Raw genomic sequence first — 13,481 nt, 5'->3', positions numbered from 1 at the left:
GGGGCTAATTTAACTCACTATAGACTCATTTTAACTGGTAATAACAGGCTACAATATAATTTATTTGTCGATTATTTTTTAATATTAATGTGAATTTATAAACTAATTAAATTAATTAATTAACTAACATTAATATAACCCCAAAGAATAACGCAGTGGAGTAGAAAGTTACACGGATACACTCAAATAAAGTCATTTTTAAATTAGATTATCAACTTCTGAGAGACAGATGAGACTTTAGCATTGCGGTGCAGGAAAATCCCGACATTCCTCATAAATGTGTAATAATTAACCTTGATAATTAACCTCATCATAAGTCCTCCTGCGTTGTTATCACGTGCAACCCCCACCCCGGGGTCACGTGGCGCCGGTCGGCCTCCACCCATTGGCTGTGAGCGGAGCAGCAGCAGAGACTCAACAACCTGCCCGCTGCAGGAACCGACAGTAGGTGCGACTGCCCGCGGTGATCCTCTACTCCAGCAGGTAGGATGATTTCACTCAGCTGTACCATTAGATACTGTGACAGTGTTTGTGTTAGTGCGGGTTGCTGTGGCTCCTCTCGGCTGTAAATCAGTAGTGGAGTCCTTGAAAGCCTCCTGAGGAGTCATTTAGCGGCTTGTGTGCGAGTTTGAGACTAAATATCGTATTTAAAGTGTTATAATGTATGAACCGGGTATTTACTGCTGCACGACGCGTTATTGGTAGTTATACAATTCAACTTTATCACAAATGTCTCTTTAAATGTCAAATTAAACCTTCCAGTTGTGTCCTTAAACGCATCATAGGTGTTTATGGCGAAAATACTTAATACTTACTTATTAACATTGTCTACAGGTGCACCTGTACAGACTGGACTACATCTTTAACTATGTTATTAACATTATGAGGTAGATGGATATACTAAAGCTACTTAATGTATTTTCTATCATTCCTTCCTATCATTTGATGGTGTTAAACAGCAAACTCTCAAGCAGAGATAATATGTATGTACTGTATTATATCTCAGTTGTGATATCAGAGTCAATATTTAAGATTAAGGCTATTGTACCACTATATTTATTGCTTTATTTTCCTTTCTTAAAGTGTGCAATACAGTTGAATGAGCAGTGAATGTGAAGATATTCAAATAAATAATGTATTTTTTCCCTCAGAGTGACCATACCACCCACACATGCTAGATACTTGAAAGCATCATTGTTAGTGCTTAAATGATCATTTGAATTGTTTTTCCAAGCTAAAATGCCAAATTATCTCTGGTTCCAGCTCTTTAAATGTGAGAATCTGTTGCCAGCTGAGTTTGCTGACATTGTGGTGGTTGGTTTTGTGAAGAACTGGCAGTTTAAATAAAAAAAAAGAAAAACTGCAGACTCAGTGACAACAACGTTGGTTAAAACAACAACTGGCTGACGCAGAATCACGTTGGGCTCTTGGACGTAGTGAGCAGGAGAAACGTGCCGAGACAGGGAAAGCTAGATCTGCACTAATCTTGTAAACAGGATTAACACCTCTTAAGGTCCCCTCAGATGTGTCGTGGATGAGAACTGGTTGTGCTGGGTCGTATCATCGAATAGCTACTGGGCAGTTTGAAATGCAAAGAGAAACAAGAAAGCTTTAGGAGTTTAAGGTCATGTACTGTAGTGTGTTCGTGGACGACCTGTAAGCGAGGAAGCCCACATATTGTTCAGGTTGTTTCAGATTCCAAAGGTCTTTTGTTTCTTTCGTTTGCTTGTGTCTTGACCTTGGAAACAGTTCAAACAGACAGACAGACAAAACAAAACAACTCCAGTTTCGCTTTCTCACTCAGTCACCATCAGCCTGACTTGGACCTGGAACGAGAGCTGAAACAATTAGCTGATTAATTCATGAGTCAGACATTCAGTAGAAAGTATTTCAGTGATTATTAAACATTGAGCTGATTCCATGATCTCTGCTTTCTTCTGTGGCAGTGAAGTGAATAAACAAGCACTTTTACTTCATTATGGTGCTTTTTCACTATTTATTTGACATTTTATTGACGAATAAATGAATGAATCGCTTGAAGATCCAGGAAGATATATTGGTATAAATGGAATATAATATTGATAGTTATGTTTTTATTAGTGTACAAACACCTGAAAATAAGAACTGTTATGATTTTGTGACCTTAGAATGAGACATTTTTATTTTAGCCCAGAATGCCGTTTCTCCTTCACGCTTGGTTGAGTCAAGCGGTTTCAGTTGGTTGCAGTTTGCAACTTTACTGCGAGAGAAATCCTAAACACTGGTCCTTTAATCAGAAAAATAATCACGAGATTAAACAACAATGAACATTGTTGTTAACTGCAGCCCAACTGGGAACTACAGATATTCAAACTTCCCATCATTCTCTGTATTTTTAGGACTTCTCGTCCATGTTGGCTCCAAAAGTTGAACTTGACAGCTCATCTGATGAGTGTTTAATATGGTCAAAAGCTCCAGAAGGATAAGTGGACTTTACGTTGATTATTGATCAGGGAACAAACTCTAATTTCATTCCAGTTTCAGCATATTTCAAGCGCACACTACCTCAGTTTTATTCAGGCTTGAAGTGCTGCAGCAGAGGGGTCTATGTGGAGTGCTGTGGTAGTTGAACTCTTACTAAATTTGGTGTGGCGTGTAGATGATGCAGACAGTGTGTAGTCAGCTCACTGGAGAGTTCTGGTTGTGCAGCGTTGCTATCATGACTGATGACTCTCATCTGGACACTTCTGCTTTGTCTATTAAATGAGCATCGCAGCGTTCTGTCTACAATGTGGTTCGCCACAGCACACTGCAGGAGCACCGCGTACACAGTCTGTCAACTGGGGCCACAATACGCTGGAGGCTTGCAGTAATGTTTGCTTTGTCATTTATATTATATATCAGTGAGTTACAGCTGTGATTTAATCCTCAGGTCATCACTAAACAACGTGGCTGTAGGGATGGAAAGCTGTCGGTCCACTAGTAAACTGTAATATCTCAGTAACTATTAGATTATTTGACATTTTGCTCAGACATTCATGGTGCACAGAAGATGTCATGAACATGAAACTGTCTAGGCAACTATTGGATGGATTACCTTAATATTTAGTAGGCCTACAGACATTTTGATCCCTTGCTAAACTTATGACCTTCCCATCAGACTGATCGAGCATTTAGCCAAAACAGAGCTGCTATAATGGTTGTCGACTCTTATCGTTTTGGTACAGACATTCATGATCTCCATAGGATGAATCCTACCAGTGACTCTGGTGATCCGCTGACTTTTCATGTAGCTCCAACAACAACGTTTAGATCTCGACCTCTAAAACAGCTGACTGAATTCCTGCGCCTCAGCTGAGATTAATATTAACATATTGTAGCATGCCAGTATGGTCGGTCATTCACTAACGTGCTACAGTGCAGCTTTTGATGTGCTCTTGTCATTGGAATTCACATTATAAGTAAACTGTTTATCTGTTAGTCAAACAAATAGATTTAAATGTTCCCTCAGGCTGTTTTCTTTGTAAAAAAAAACAACTTTTCAAGCTCAGGTTGGCTGTGACAGGGGGCCGGAGCTAAGAGAGGTTATGTAAGCGTTTTATGGTTCAGGCTAGGGGCAGTTCATGCTCAGTCGGAGGGGGTTAGAAGGGCCTCAGGAGCTGCGGTGAATGGCACAGACCGGGAGCGGGTTGGCTGAGGAGGACAGGGTAGGAGAGGAGGCCTTAGCTCAGCTCCTGGGGGTGACATGGAGCTCTCAGGGAGGTTTCATGTAGAGCAGCAGGACCTGAAGTCCCTTTGGACTCTGGTGAGTGGGTGTGCTGGTTGGACGTAGACAATTTGAATATGCAGAGTGAGAAATGTGTTTCTTTATTACATTGTGGCTCTCATTAAACACAAATGTAATGACCTGCTGTGAATCTCATCCACTCTGGTAAACCGGACTTCATCCTAAACCCAGTTCTAACTCTAATCTTGACTCAATATTTAAACCCAGAGACCTATTTCTAACCCTAACCCAAACTTAACATATGTACCTTTCTATTGAGTGGATAAAGCAATATACTGAATAATCACATGGATAAATCACAGTAAATAATTCTTACGGGACATTATCTAATGCTATAAATGGATTAGATAAAAACGGATTAAATTACCAGATGGGAAGTATATTTTGGGTATTTATCACCATATTGCACATCCCTACTTTATATTGTGGACACAAAGATACAGTGTCTGGAACAGTAGAGGAATGTATCATTGTAGATTAAATTATTATATTTATGTCTCATGGAATATACTATTTTAACTGTTAGGTGTTCAGATTTAAAATTCGGATTCAAACTCCACGCTATGTCACATACACAAAATCAGCCATAAAGTATAGAGTCGTCGACATAGTTGCCAACTTGGTGACTTTTTTTTACCAGATTTAGCGGCTTTTCAGACCCTTATAGTGACTTCTCTATGCCATCAGGGGAAAGGCAAAAATATACTCAGTTATAGTGTAATTCATTCTCATGCATGCTTCTTAGAGTGATACCAGTCTATGGCCTCTTCTGCCAGCAGCGTCAGGGTCTCTTCCTCTCCTCTTGTGCCGTGCAGAGGAAGTGAGTAGGCAAGGTTTTGTGCCTGCGACACGTTTGACCTTCTCTTTCACTCTTTCTCTCCGGATCTCCGGATTAGGTTGTTCCTTGTAGCCTGTAAACATGTAAATAGTTTGTTTGACCTAGTCTCTCGCTCTGTCTACAAACATTTCTGGATATAACTCGACGTAAATAGTCTGTGTGAGCTTGTAAATATTTAAATGTTTGTTTGATCTCCTCCCTCCCATTGTACATATTTTGGAAAAAACTTTTTTTATTTCCAATATTCAATGTCCCTGTTGTATTATTATTATTTGGTTAAATAATAATGATAATAATGATGCTAAAAGTATGTGTATGTAAATAGCAAAAAACAACGTTCAAATGTTCAATTTGGGACAGAGGTTGTTAAGTATGACTGTTGTTACCTGATAGTGAGTTGATGATCATCACTAGACTGTAGAAACACAGTATGTCTAGAGCAGGAGGCAGATCGTGATGGGTACCTTTCATTGTGTTATGTTCCTGGTATATTTGGTGTATTCATCATTATATCGTGTTATATTTCCTTCTAGCACCAGTTCAGTGCATTAGAGTTCAGTTGGTGCAGTGGCTGCCAGTTTTAGAGTCTGAATGGTTTCAAAGTCCACCGAGCTGGTATGCAGCTCTGATTCAGTCAGTGTAAACCATTGTCCTGAATACTGAAACACACTGTTGATTGATTTCATTAGTGGTCTCATTAGCAGTGTGTATGAAACTGTATATATGAGTGAAAAGATGTTTTATTTAATCACTCAGTCAGCTTACTCAGTGATTGATTCCTCAGATGCACAGATGTTTGTCTTTTGGGGGTTTCCAGGGCTTTTATTTAGCTTGTCACATTTTAAAAGCTTTCTAGAAATGAGAGTGATAACGAAGGAAGGATATTAGCTCATCTTCCTGACAGAATGAGGTCATTTCTCAGTTTAACCTTGTGCTTCTACTTTCCTAGACATGTTTAATGTTTGTTGATGCATCAACTGAGCGTCTGTCAACTGATTTGAACTGAGCAGACAGTAAATATTGCAGCTTTGTATCAAAAAGAGGGGAAAATGTAACATCCCAAGGAAAAAAATCTGTTTCCTTTTGTTAACCCCCATATAGATCTCCTTTTAAGCAGCAATCACAGTTTGCTTTTAACCTTTTAAACTATTCAATTTGTGTATCTCTTTACCCATTTTAAGATAACTAAACATGTTATGTATCATGTTTGAGCTGTTGTCTGACTCCTCACAAGCCGAACTAACGGCTATGATGAGCAGTTATGACAGAAAGCTTACTGCACTGTAGTTTGTATACTCATGTAAAGTGACGGTGAGTCACAGCTCATGTACTATTCACTGTCTATGTTTTATTTTGCTGGAATACAGGACTGAATAAATCCACTTATTTATTTTATTCCTCTGTTTATGTGAAGCCTTCTAATACATCGTTCTAGTACATTTTGGATAGCTGCAATGCTTTAGACATAATACAGGCTAATACTCTGAGCTGTGACCTTTGAGCCCTATTTGGGTTTTTAAATTATAGATAGTCATGTGCTTTCTGTTGCAAAAACCTTAGATTGGCCCTGTTGCTGCGGTTGTCACTTAGAGAGACCAGATGAAAATGACTTCAGCTCCTTTGAAGTCAAGTGGGGAGGTCACCACAGTATGCAGACAGTTAGAGACATTTATTTATATTACAGAACTATATATATGGTTATTTGGAGCCATGGTTAGACAAATAGTATTTGCTATAAATGTGCATATGACCTTCAAAGCTGCAAAGTATACACATATTATTAACAATCAGTATTAGATTCAAAGGAGCCAGAGTATCCAGCTATATTGACTCAAATTGGGTCAGTTTTGACCGTGGGATTTTTAGAGTGTGTTCCTTGTGGAGACAGAAACACACACTGTCCGCTCTGCTCTGGTCTGCAGCAGCCTTAGTGCTGCAATCGAGGGCCTGATTAAGTCTTGATCAGCTCAGGACTCTTTTGAGGAAAATGGGACAGAGCCACTGCGTTTAGGGACCAGCCTGTATTTCCTTTGCAGACTATTCTGAACAACAGGAGACTGTGGCCTAATAAAAGAAAGTAGCGTGTGGTTTCACTCTGCTAGGTGTGTGAAACTTGTTTTTAGAATATTGTCATTACATATATGCTAATGAGGGTGTTTTTGCTGACAGGTGGACACCATGAACTACGTGGGGCAGCTGGCGGGCCAGGTGCTGGTTACAGTAAAGGAGCTGTATAAGGGGATCAATCAGGCCACTCTGTCAGGCTGCATCGATGTGATCGTCGTCCGACAGCCTGATGGGACGTTCCAGTGCTCCCCTTTCCACGTCCGCTTCGGAAAACTGGGAGTGCTGCGCTCCAGGGAGAAAGTGGTGAGTACTCACATTACTCAGAGGAAAAGATAATCAGTTCTTAATATTTAATGTCATAACCACTGAATTTGAAAGGCTTAAATTGGCTCTAATTGCTCTTCTCCTTCCCTCTGAATCTCTTTGAACATTATCATCCTATCCACTCTCTGCTTCTCACAAGAGCAGATTGTCCTTCCAGTCTATTTATAGACACTGTGTGGTTATCAGCTGACGACTAAGGTGGGATACACAGACTATGGCTCAGTTTAACCTCTTATTCCCAACTTGTAAAGATTCATCTCATTCAAAAAAATAAAAGTCTTACAGAAGAGCACACAGGAAGTAGTCTGTTGTTGACAGTGAAGACAGTTTCTTGTAAATCACGTGGGTTAAAAGCATCTGTGGCACTGTTGAGAAACCAAGCAGGAACAAACCTGAATTTGACCATCAAATGTCAGCATCTGGCAGATAATTTTTAACCTTTCTGATAATTTAAAGAAGAAGGAAGAAAGCATTGTGTGTGCACACAACTTCCATACTGTGTACTGTATGTTTTTTAATCAGCTAATTCCACACAGGCAGCCCAGTTCTGATTAAAACCCTAACATGGATAGAAACTTGTGGCATATGCTGAAAACAGCAAGCCTTTGTACAAGCTGTTCTCTGGCTTAACTCTAATTCTTCAGGAAAATCTGTGGCACAGTTTTTCTGTATCAATGAGCTGTGTTGTAGACAATGCATATGTTGCCTTATTAATGCCTGCTAGAACCTGAAGCCAACTGAGAAGGACGTAGTGAATTACACACAGTAAAGCTTTGTACAGAGTAATTCTTAAAGAAATGTGTTTGCTTGACTGCAGATTGACATAGAAATCAATGGGGAACCTGTGGAGCTACACATGAAGCTTGGAGACAATGGAGAGGCCTTTTTTGTCCGGGAGACCGAGAAGCACAATGTGAGTATTGTTTATCATGAAAATAATTTGATTTAATGACAAACTAATGACATTCCCATCAGCCTCAGCTGTACTTGCTTAGTGCCAATAATCAATGTTAGCATGCTAACACCCGTAACTAAGATGGTGAACATGGTAAACATTATACCTGCATAACATCAGCATGCTAGCATTGTCAATGTGAGCATGTTAGCAAGTTGATATTGGCATTTAGCTTAAGGCACTGCTGTGGCTGAGAACAGCCTCACATGGCTGTATTCGCCTAGTATTCTTTATTTAGTTATTTTTACCTCATCACAGGAGATTGTCCCTGCCCACCTGGTGACCTCGCCCATCCCCACAGAAGAGGCTCTGTTCAAGAGCAGGGAGCCCAGATGTGGGGTATCAGTGGTAGAGAAGAGTCCAGAAGACCCGGCCGCTGGAAACCTCCAAACCTGCTCCAGCACAGCCGGAAAGAAGAGAAGGAGACGCAGGAGGAAGCATAAGGCCGAGCCACGCAAGGAGGAGCAAACCACACCTGCAGGCGGGGAGTTCGAGCTGTGTGAGCTCAGTTCAGATGAGGAGCACAGTGCACACAATGGACGGTGAGCAGACACGCGCTGCAGCTTTGTGTGTTACTTGTTGTAAACTTTTTGTTAATTTTATTGTTTCCTGTCTTCAGGGCATCTTCTCTCTCCACGATGAAGGACAATATGGACCACAGGCAACATTCCCCCCTCACCACCCTCGAATGGGACAGCTACCCTTTCTCTGACGGAGACTGGTCCCCTTGCACTAGGTACGGCCCTCCCACTCCCACTGTCAAATATTTACACTGTTCATACAAACAGAGAAACAATGAGACATCATTTCCAATCTGCTTCATCAAAACAGAGCTGACTCAGTGGAAATGTGGTGTTTGTTTACAGCAGGGAGATGTCCGAGCCCATGTCGCCTAAGAGCGACTCTGAGCTGATGGTCAAGCCGGCAGAGAGCATGCTCAGGGCCGAGTCCCACATGCAGTGGACCTGGGGAGAGTTTCCAGAATCCACCAGGGTGAGGTTCAAGTCTAGACTGGTAGAATCCTGTCTAAACTTAGATCTTAGGGACAAAGGAGATTCGTGGAGTGGGACCGAAAGTTCATATCCTCATTTATAGATTTTCAGAGACTTGCACGCGTATATTTAAGCTTCATCTTATGTTCTTTCTTGCATCCAGGTCAACAAAAAGGACAAATCAGAGCCAAAGACGTTAACCATCACTCCCTCTGAGAACACACATTTCAGGGTTATCTTGAGCACAGAAGCCATGGAAGAAGAGTCGAGGGAAGGAGAGAGAACCACAGATCCCATTTGCAGTATTGTAAAACCAGAACCTCGGACCATCAAAGTTGAGCCGTGCAGCTGCAAACCCCAGCCCCCCGAAGCTTCGTCGCACAACACAAACATTATCAAGCACGAGCAAGACCTTTCTGATTTAATGTCTAGCAGTTTTACCACTGAGCCGTGTTCCACTAACTCCATAACAAAACCTGTGCACAAGGCCAGGTGGACGTCTTCGCCACCCAGCCGCAGGGACAGCGGCTCCGCTGGCAGTGGAGGCAGTGACATGGCTGGAGACTCGGCGGCAGTTTGTCGTGATACAAGAACCTCGTCTAAACCCACGGACTCGCCCATCAAGAGAAAAAGTAACATGACTTACTTACTCACTTTGAATATGTGTTATAGTTTCTGTACATTGTGTTCTTGACTGAAGGGAATTGCGCTATTTTTTCATTGTGTAGTATTGATATAAACATTTAAAAAGTCCTATGAATGACAGAAAAACAAGAGGCTAGAAAGCCTCTCAGCAGTTTTTGCTTTGTACAGTAGTTGTTGGTTTCTGACGTGGGAAAGTCATGAGTAAATCTCCAGATTATGTGAACGTACTCAACAGCTAAGTGGATGTTAACAGGAAGGATGTGGTTTCTATTTAGGCCTGAGTTCATATTCTGTGTCTGGGGCCGCTCTGCATTCACATGCACAAGTTAAAAGAAAAGGAAGTGAAAAGATTTCTGAGTAAACGTCTTTTGTCTTGGCTTTCTTAAAGGTGTGAGGAAGAGGAGCCAACATCAGGGGCCTGAAGATATTTACCTGGATGACCTGAATGCACTTGAACCTGATGTTGTTGCCCGCTACTTCCCAAAAAGGTACCTGGGAATCCTCTCAGAGTGAAGTCATGTAACCTCATTTAGGGTTATTTAATTATGTATGAGTACAACTTTTGGTACTTAGTAGCTTTCAGTACTTGCTGTGTTGCTATGTCGCCACATTTGGGTTCATACAAAAAAATACCGAGGGGTGATACTCAGCCCTAACTGTACACACAGTAGAGACAGTAATTGGCATCATTGTGCAGTAGAAATGGCTGCAACTATTCATGCAATTCAGTGATTTGTGCTGTGTGACACTGGACTGACTGTGTGTGTGTTCAGTGAGTCTGATCAGGTTCCTAAACACTGGGTCGAGATGGGGAGGCGTTCTGGATCCCAGTCGCCACAGTCTGTTGGCAGCGCCGCAGCAGACAGCGGCACTGAGTGTCTGTCTGACTCTGCTGGTGACCTCCCTGACGTCACCCTGTCGCTGTGTGGAGGTGTTGGTGAGAACTCTGAGATCTCTAAAGGTACCCAGAAATCTCTGTTGGCAGCAGTAATGCTCATAAAACATGTTTCCTCTCATAACTGTCTCAAAATTACATTAGTTTTTTTTCTACTTGAAAACAGAATACAGGATCTAAAGTAGTTTCTAACTTGAAATTTGTATCTTTTTTCTTATTCTTATTGTTCACATTATTTGTTTTAGCACATTAGGAGTCCAGCAAGTGATTGTGTTGTTATAGATGTATAAATAGTTCTAATCAGGCTTTTTTGTTCCATTTAATGCAGATAAATTCATGGAGCACATCATCACCTACAATGAATTTGCAGAGAATCCAGCAATAATTGACAATCCGAATTTGGTGGTTAAAATTGCAAACAGGTGAGTCTTCCACATTTTAATATATGACTTAATATGTAATTACATGATGTGTACATACCAGCTAAAAAAAAAACAAACTCTTTTCCCCCCCAGGTATTACAACTGGACACTGGCAGCACCATTGATACTTAGTATGCAGGCTTTTCAGAAGAACTTGCCAAAGGTATTCTTTCGGGCTAAGGAGTTTTATATTGTATTCATTGACCTTTAAAGTGTGTCTGCACATATATATATATATATATATAATTACACATGAATAATTTATGTGAATGGCAGGCTACAGAGGAGGCCTGGGTGAAGGAGAAAATGCCCAAAAAGTCTGGACGCTGGTGGTTCTGGAGAAAGAGCAGCGTGAAGCAGGTACTGACTCAGTGTGACTCAGCCTTAAGTCTTTAGGGAAAGTGACACTTCCATCTGTGTGTTTACACTGTAGTGTCAGTCAGTGGGAATACCACACTGCTTGTGGGAGTTTGCATTGTAAATTAGTCTAGGTAATGAGGAAGATGTAGTCCAAATGTGTCACTAAGCATCACACGCCTGTTTTGCATTATTATGTAAAGACTGTGAAGAACTATGAAAGAACCTTTATGTCATACCTCTGGTTTTAAACTCGAGATGTTTATCTCATAGAAAGCTAATTCTGTCTCTTCTTTGTCAGTCGTCATCAGAGACCAAGTTAGAGAGGCAGGAGTCCCTGACCAGCGAGAGCCCTGCCCTTCACCAGGCCCCAGAAACACAGTGAGTCAGCAACAAAGCTCTGGCTTCCTCACAACACTACAGTCACACACCAACACAAGCAGTGTTGGGTAAACATGTCCCACAGAGGCTGGATTAGCATGTTAGTCAGCCAGCAGTGCTGTCTTTTTTGATGACTCATAAACTCATCATTAAGCTGTCAGAAGAAAGACTTTAAATACTGTTTGAACCAGGCGGATGCTAGTTTTACCTTTTTGTTAGAGATTAGTAAGGATGCGCCCAGTTGTGTTATTAAATAAGAGAATAAAAACATGCTGCATATTTGCTCTTAAACAAAGCAGAGTTACTGTACAGGCAGATTAGGGCATCTGCTGCCCTCTGGTGGCTGTAAATGATTCTGCAGGGTTTGTTTTGGTTAACCCTGAATCACATTATCTAGTATAAATATGGCTTTATGTCTTGTTATTGTTCTTATTTTAATACATTAGTTGGAAAATCAATCACCATTGCAGATCACCTTTTCTCAGACTAAATGCACAGTTTGCTCTGGGGTTGATATTGTTTGCTGGTCTCACTTCAGGCTGTATTCTCTCCTACAGGCAGAAAGCAGCAGAGTGGTCTAGTGACGATGAGACTAAAGAGCTGAACGCTGTCGCAACTGCTCTGACACCTACTGAGCATGTGCAGACCGAAGGACCGGCCCCGGCGCCTTGTCACTCCTACAAGAAGTCCCTCCGCCTGTCGTCTGACCAGATAGTGAGTGATCGCTAATACTGGCAGTGCAGCTAAAGTTAGGCATTGAAAAGGGTCAGCAAGAGCAGGACACAGAAACGGAGCATTAACATAAACAAATGACAAAATAAGTAACACACACTTGCACATATAAACGGTCCAAACAAGCAAGCATGTGGACAAGAAACAGGACAAAGGAACAAGAGCATAAACAGGGTGACGTACAAAATAAGACAAAGGAACAGCTTCCAGGGAACCAAAGTAAAACCAGTGAAGGATAAATCCTAGTAGTCTGTTGGTATCTTTGGATGACACAAGTTCCTTCACTTCCTACACGTCCATCGTGAGTCAGGCAATGTTATAGCAGTGTGATGCTAAATCGGTGTCCTCTTTTTTAAACTCTACTCATCTTGTGTCTCTTACAGGCCAGCCTGAAGCTAAGAGAGGGGCCTAATGATGTCACCTTCAGCATAACCACCCAGTACCAGGGGACGTGTCGCTGCGAGGGCACCATCTACCTGTGGAACTGGGACGACAAGGTCATAATCTCCGACATCGACGGCACCATCACCAAGTACGAGAAAGTCTAAATGTCCTCTTTTTCCATTATATTGTGTTTACCCTCAGGCAGAAATAACAGTCTAATGTCACATGTCTCATTCGCAATATATCCTGATAATTTTCTTCCCACAGATCAGATGTGTTTGGTCAGATTCTGCCTCAGCTCGGGAAAGACTGGACTCATCAAGGAATCGCTAAGCTTTACCACTCCGTGCACGAGTAAGACACAGACGACGATTACTGTTCTGTCAGCATAACAGTGAGGTGGCTCCAGTTACGTAAAAATATTTAACCCATTATTGAATATCTGACTGCTACAGGAATGGTTACAAGTTCCTGTACTGTTCGGCCCGAGCAATCGGCATGGCTGACATGACCCGAGGATATCTGCACTGGGTGAACGACAGAGGGACTCTCCTGCCTCAAGGACCCCTCATGCTCTCCCCCAGCAGCCTCTTCTCGGCCTTTCACAGGTAAAAATTATTTTATTCTAAGCTTACAGATGAAATTCATGACAGGAGTTAAGTTATAAATGTGTATTTGTGCTTTTAGCTTCTAGTCTTCTAGCAAATGAATTACAGTGCAGAT

General features: G+C 41.5%; 1 protein-coding gene across 1 annotated transcript in view; it reads left to right on the top strand.

Annotated features, from left to right (window-relative positions):
- The first annotated feature begins 413 nt into the window (after positions 1-413).
- The window catches only part of LOC118323630 (phosphatidate phosphatase LPIN2-like), a 15,057-nt gene continuing 1,989 nt past the window's right edge, over positions 414-13,481 (top strand). Inside the window, exons 1-17 of the mRNA XM_035655663.1 lie at positions 414-483; positions 6,774-6,974; positions 7,813-7,908; positions 8,209-8,492; positions 8,570-8,686; positions 8,817-8,943; positions 9,106-9,574; positions 9,976-10,075; positions 10,361-10,548; positions 10,811-10,904; positions 10,998-11,067; positions 11,181-11,264; positions 11,563-11,642; positions 12,200-12,356; positions 12,758-12,906; positions 13,026-13,112; positions 13,214-13,366. Of these exons, the coding sequence (XP_035511556.1) occupies positions 6,783-6,974; positions 7,813-7,908; positions 8,209-8,492; positions 8,570-8,686; positions 8,817-8,943; positions 9,106-9,574; positions 9,976-10,075; positions 10,361-10,548; positions 10,811-10,904; positions 10,998-11,067; positions 11,181-11,264; positions 11,563-11,642; positions 12,200-12,356; positions 12,758-12,906; positions 13,026-13,112; positions 13,214-13,366 (2,447 nt within the window). The 5' untranslated portion in view covers positions 414-483; positions 6,774-6,782. The remainder of the gene's footprint in view (positions 484-6,773; positions 6,975-7,812; positions 7,909-8,208; positions 8,493-8,569; positions 8,687-8,816; positions 8,944-9,105; positions 9,575-9,975; positions 10,076-10,360; positions 10,549-10,810; positions 10,905-10,997; positions 11,068-11,180; positions 11,265-11,562; positions 11,643-12,199; positions 12,357-12,757; positions 12,907-13,025; positions 13,113-13,213; positions 13,367-13,481) is intronic.

The sequence above is a fragment of the Morone saxatilis genome, unplaced genomic scaffold (genome assembly GCF_004916995.1).
Source record: "Morone saxatilis isolate NCDOM2014 unplaced genomic scaffold, NCSU_SB_2.0 Contig0, whole genome shotgun sequence".
NCBI classification, from domain to species: Eukaryota; Metazoa; Chordata; class Actinopteri; family Moronidae; genus Morone; species Morone saxatilis.
Note: the sequence above shows the minus strand (reverse complement) of the source record. Positions and strands in the feature narration are given on the sequence as shown.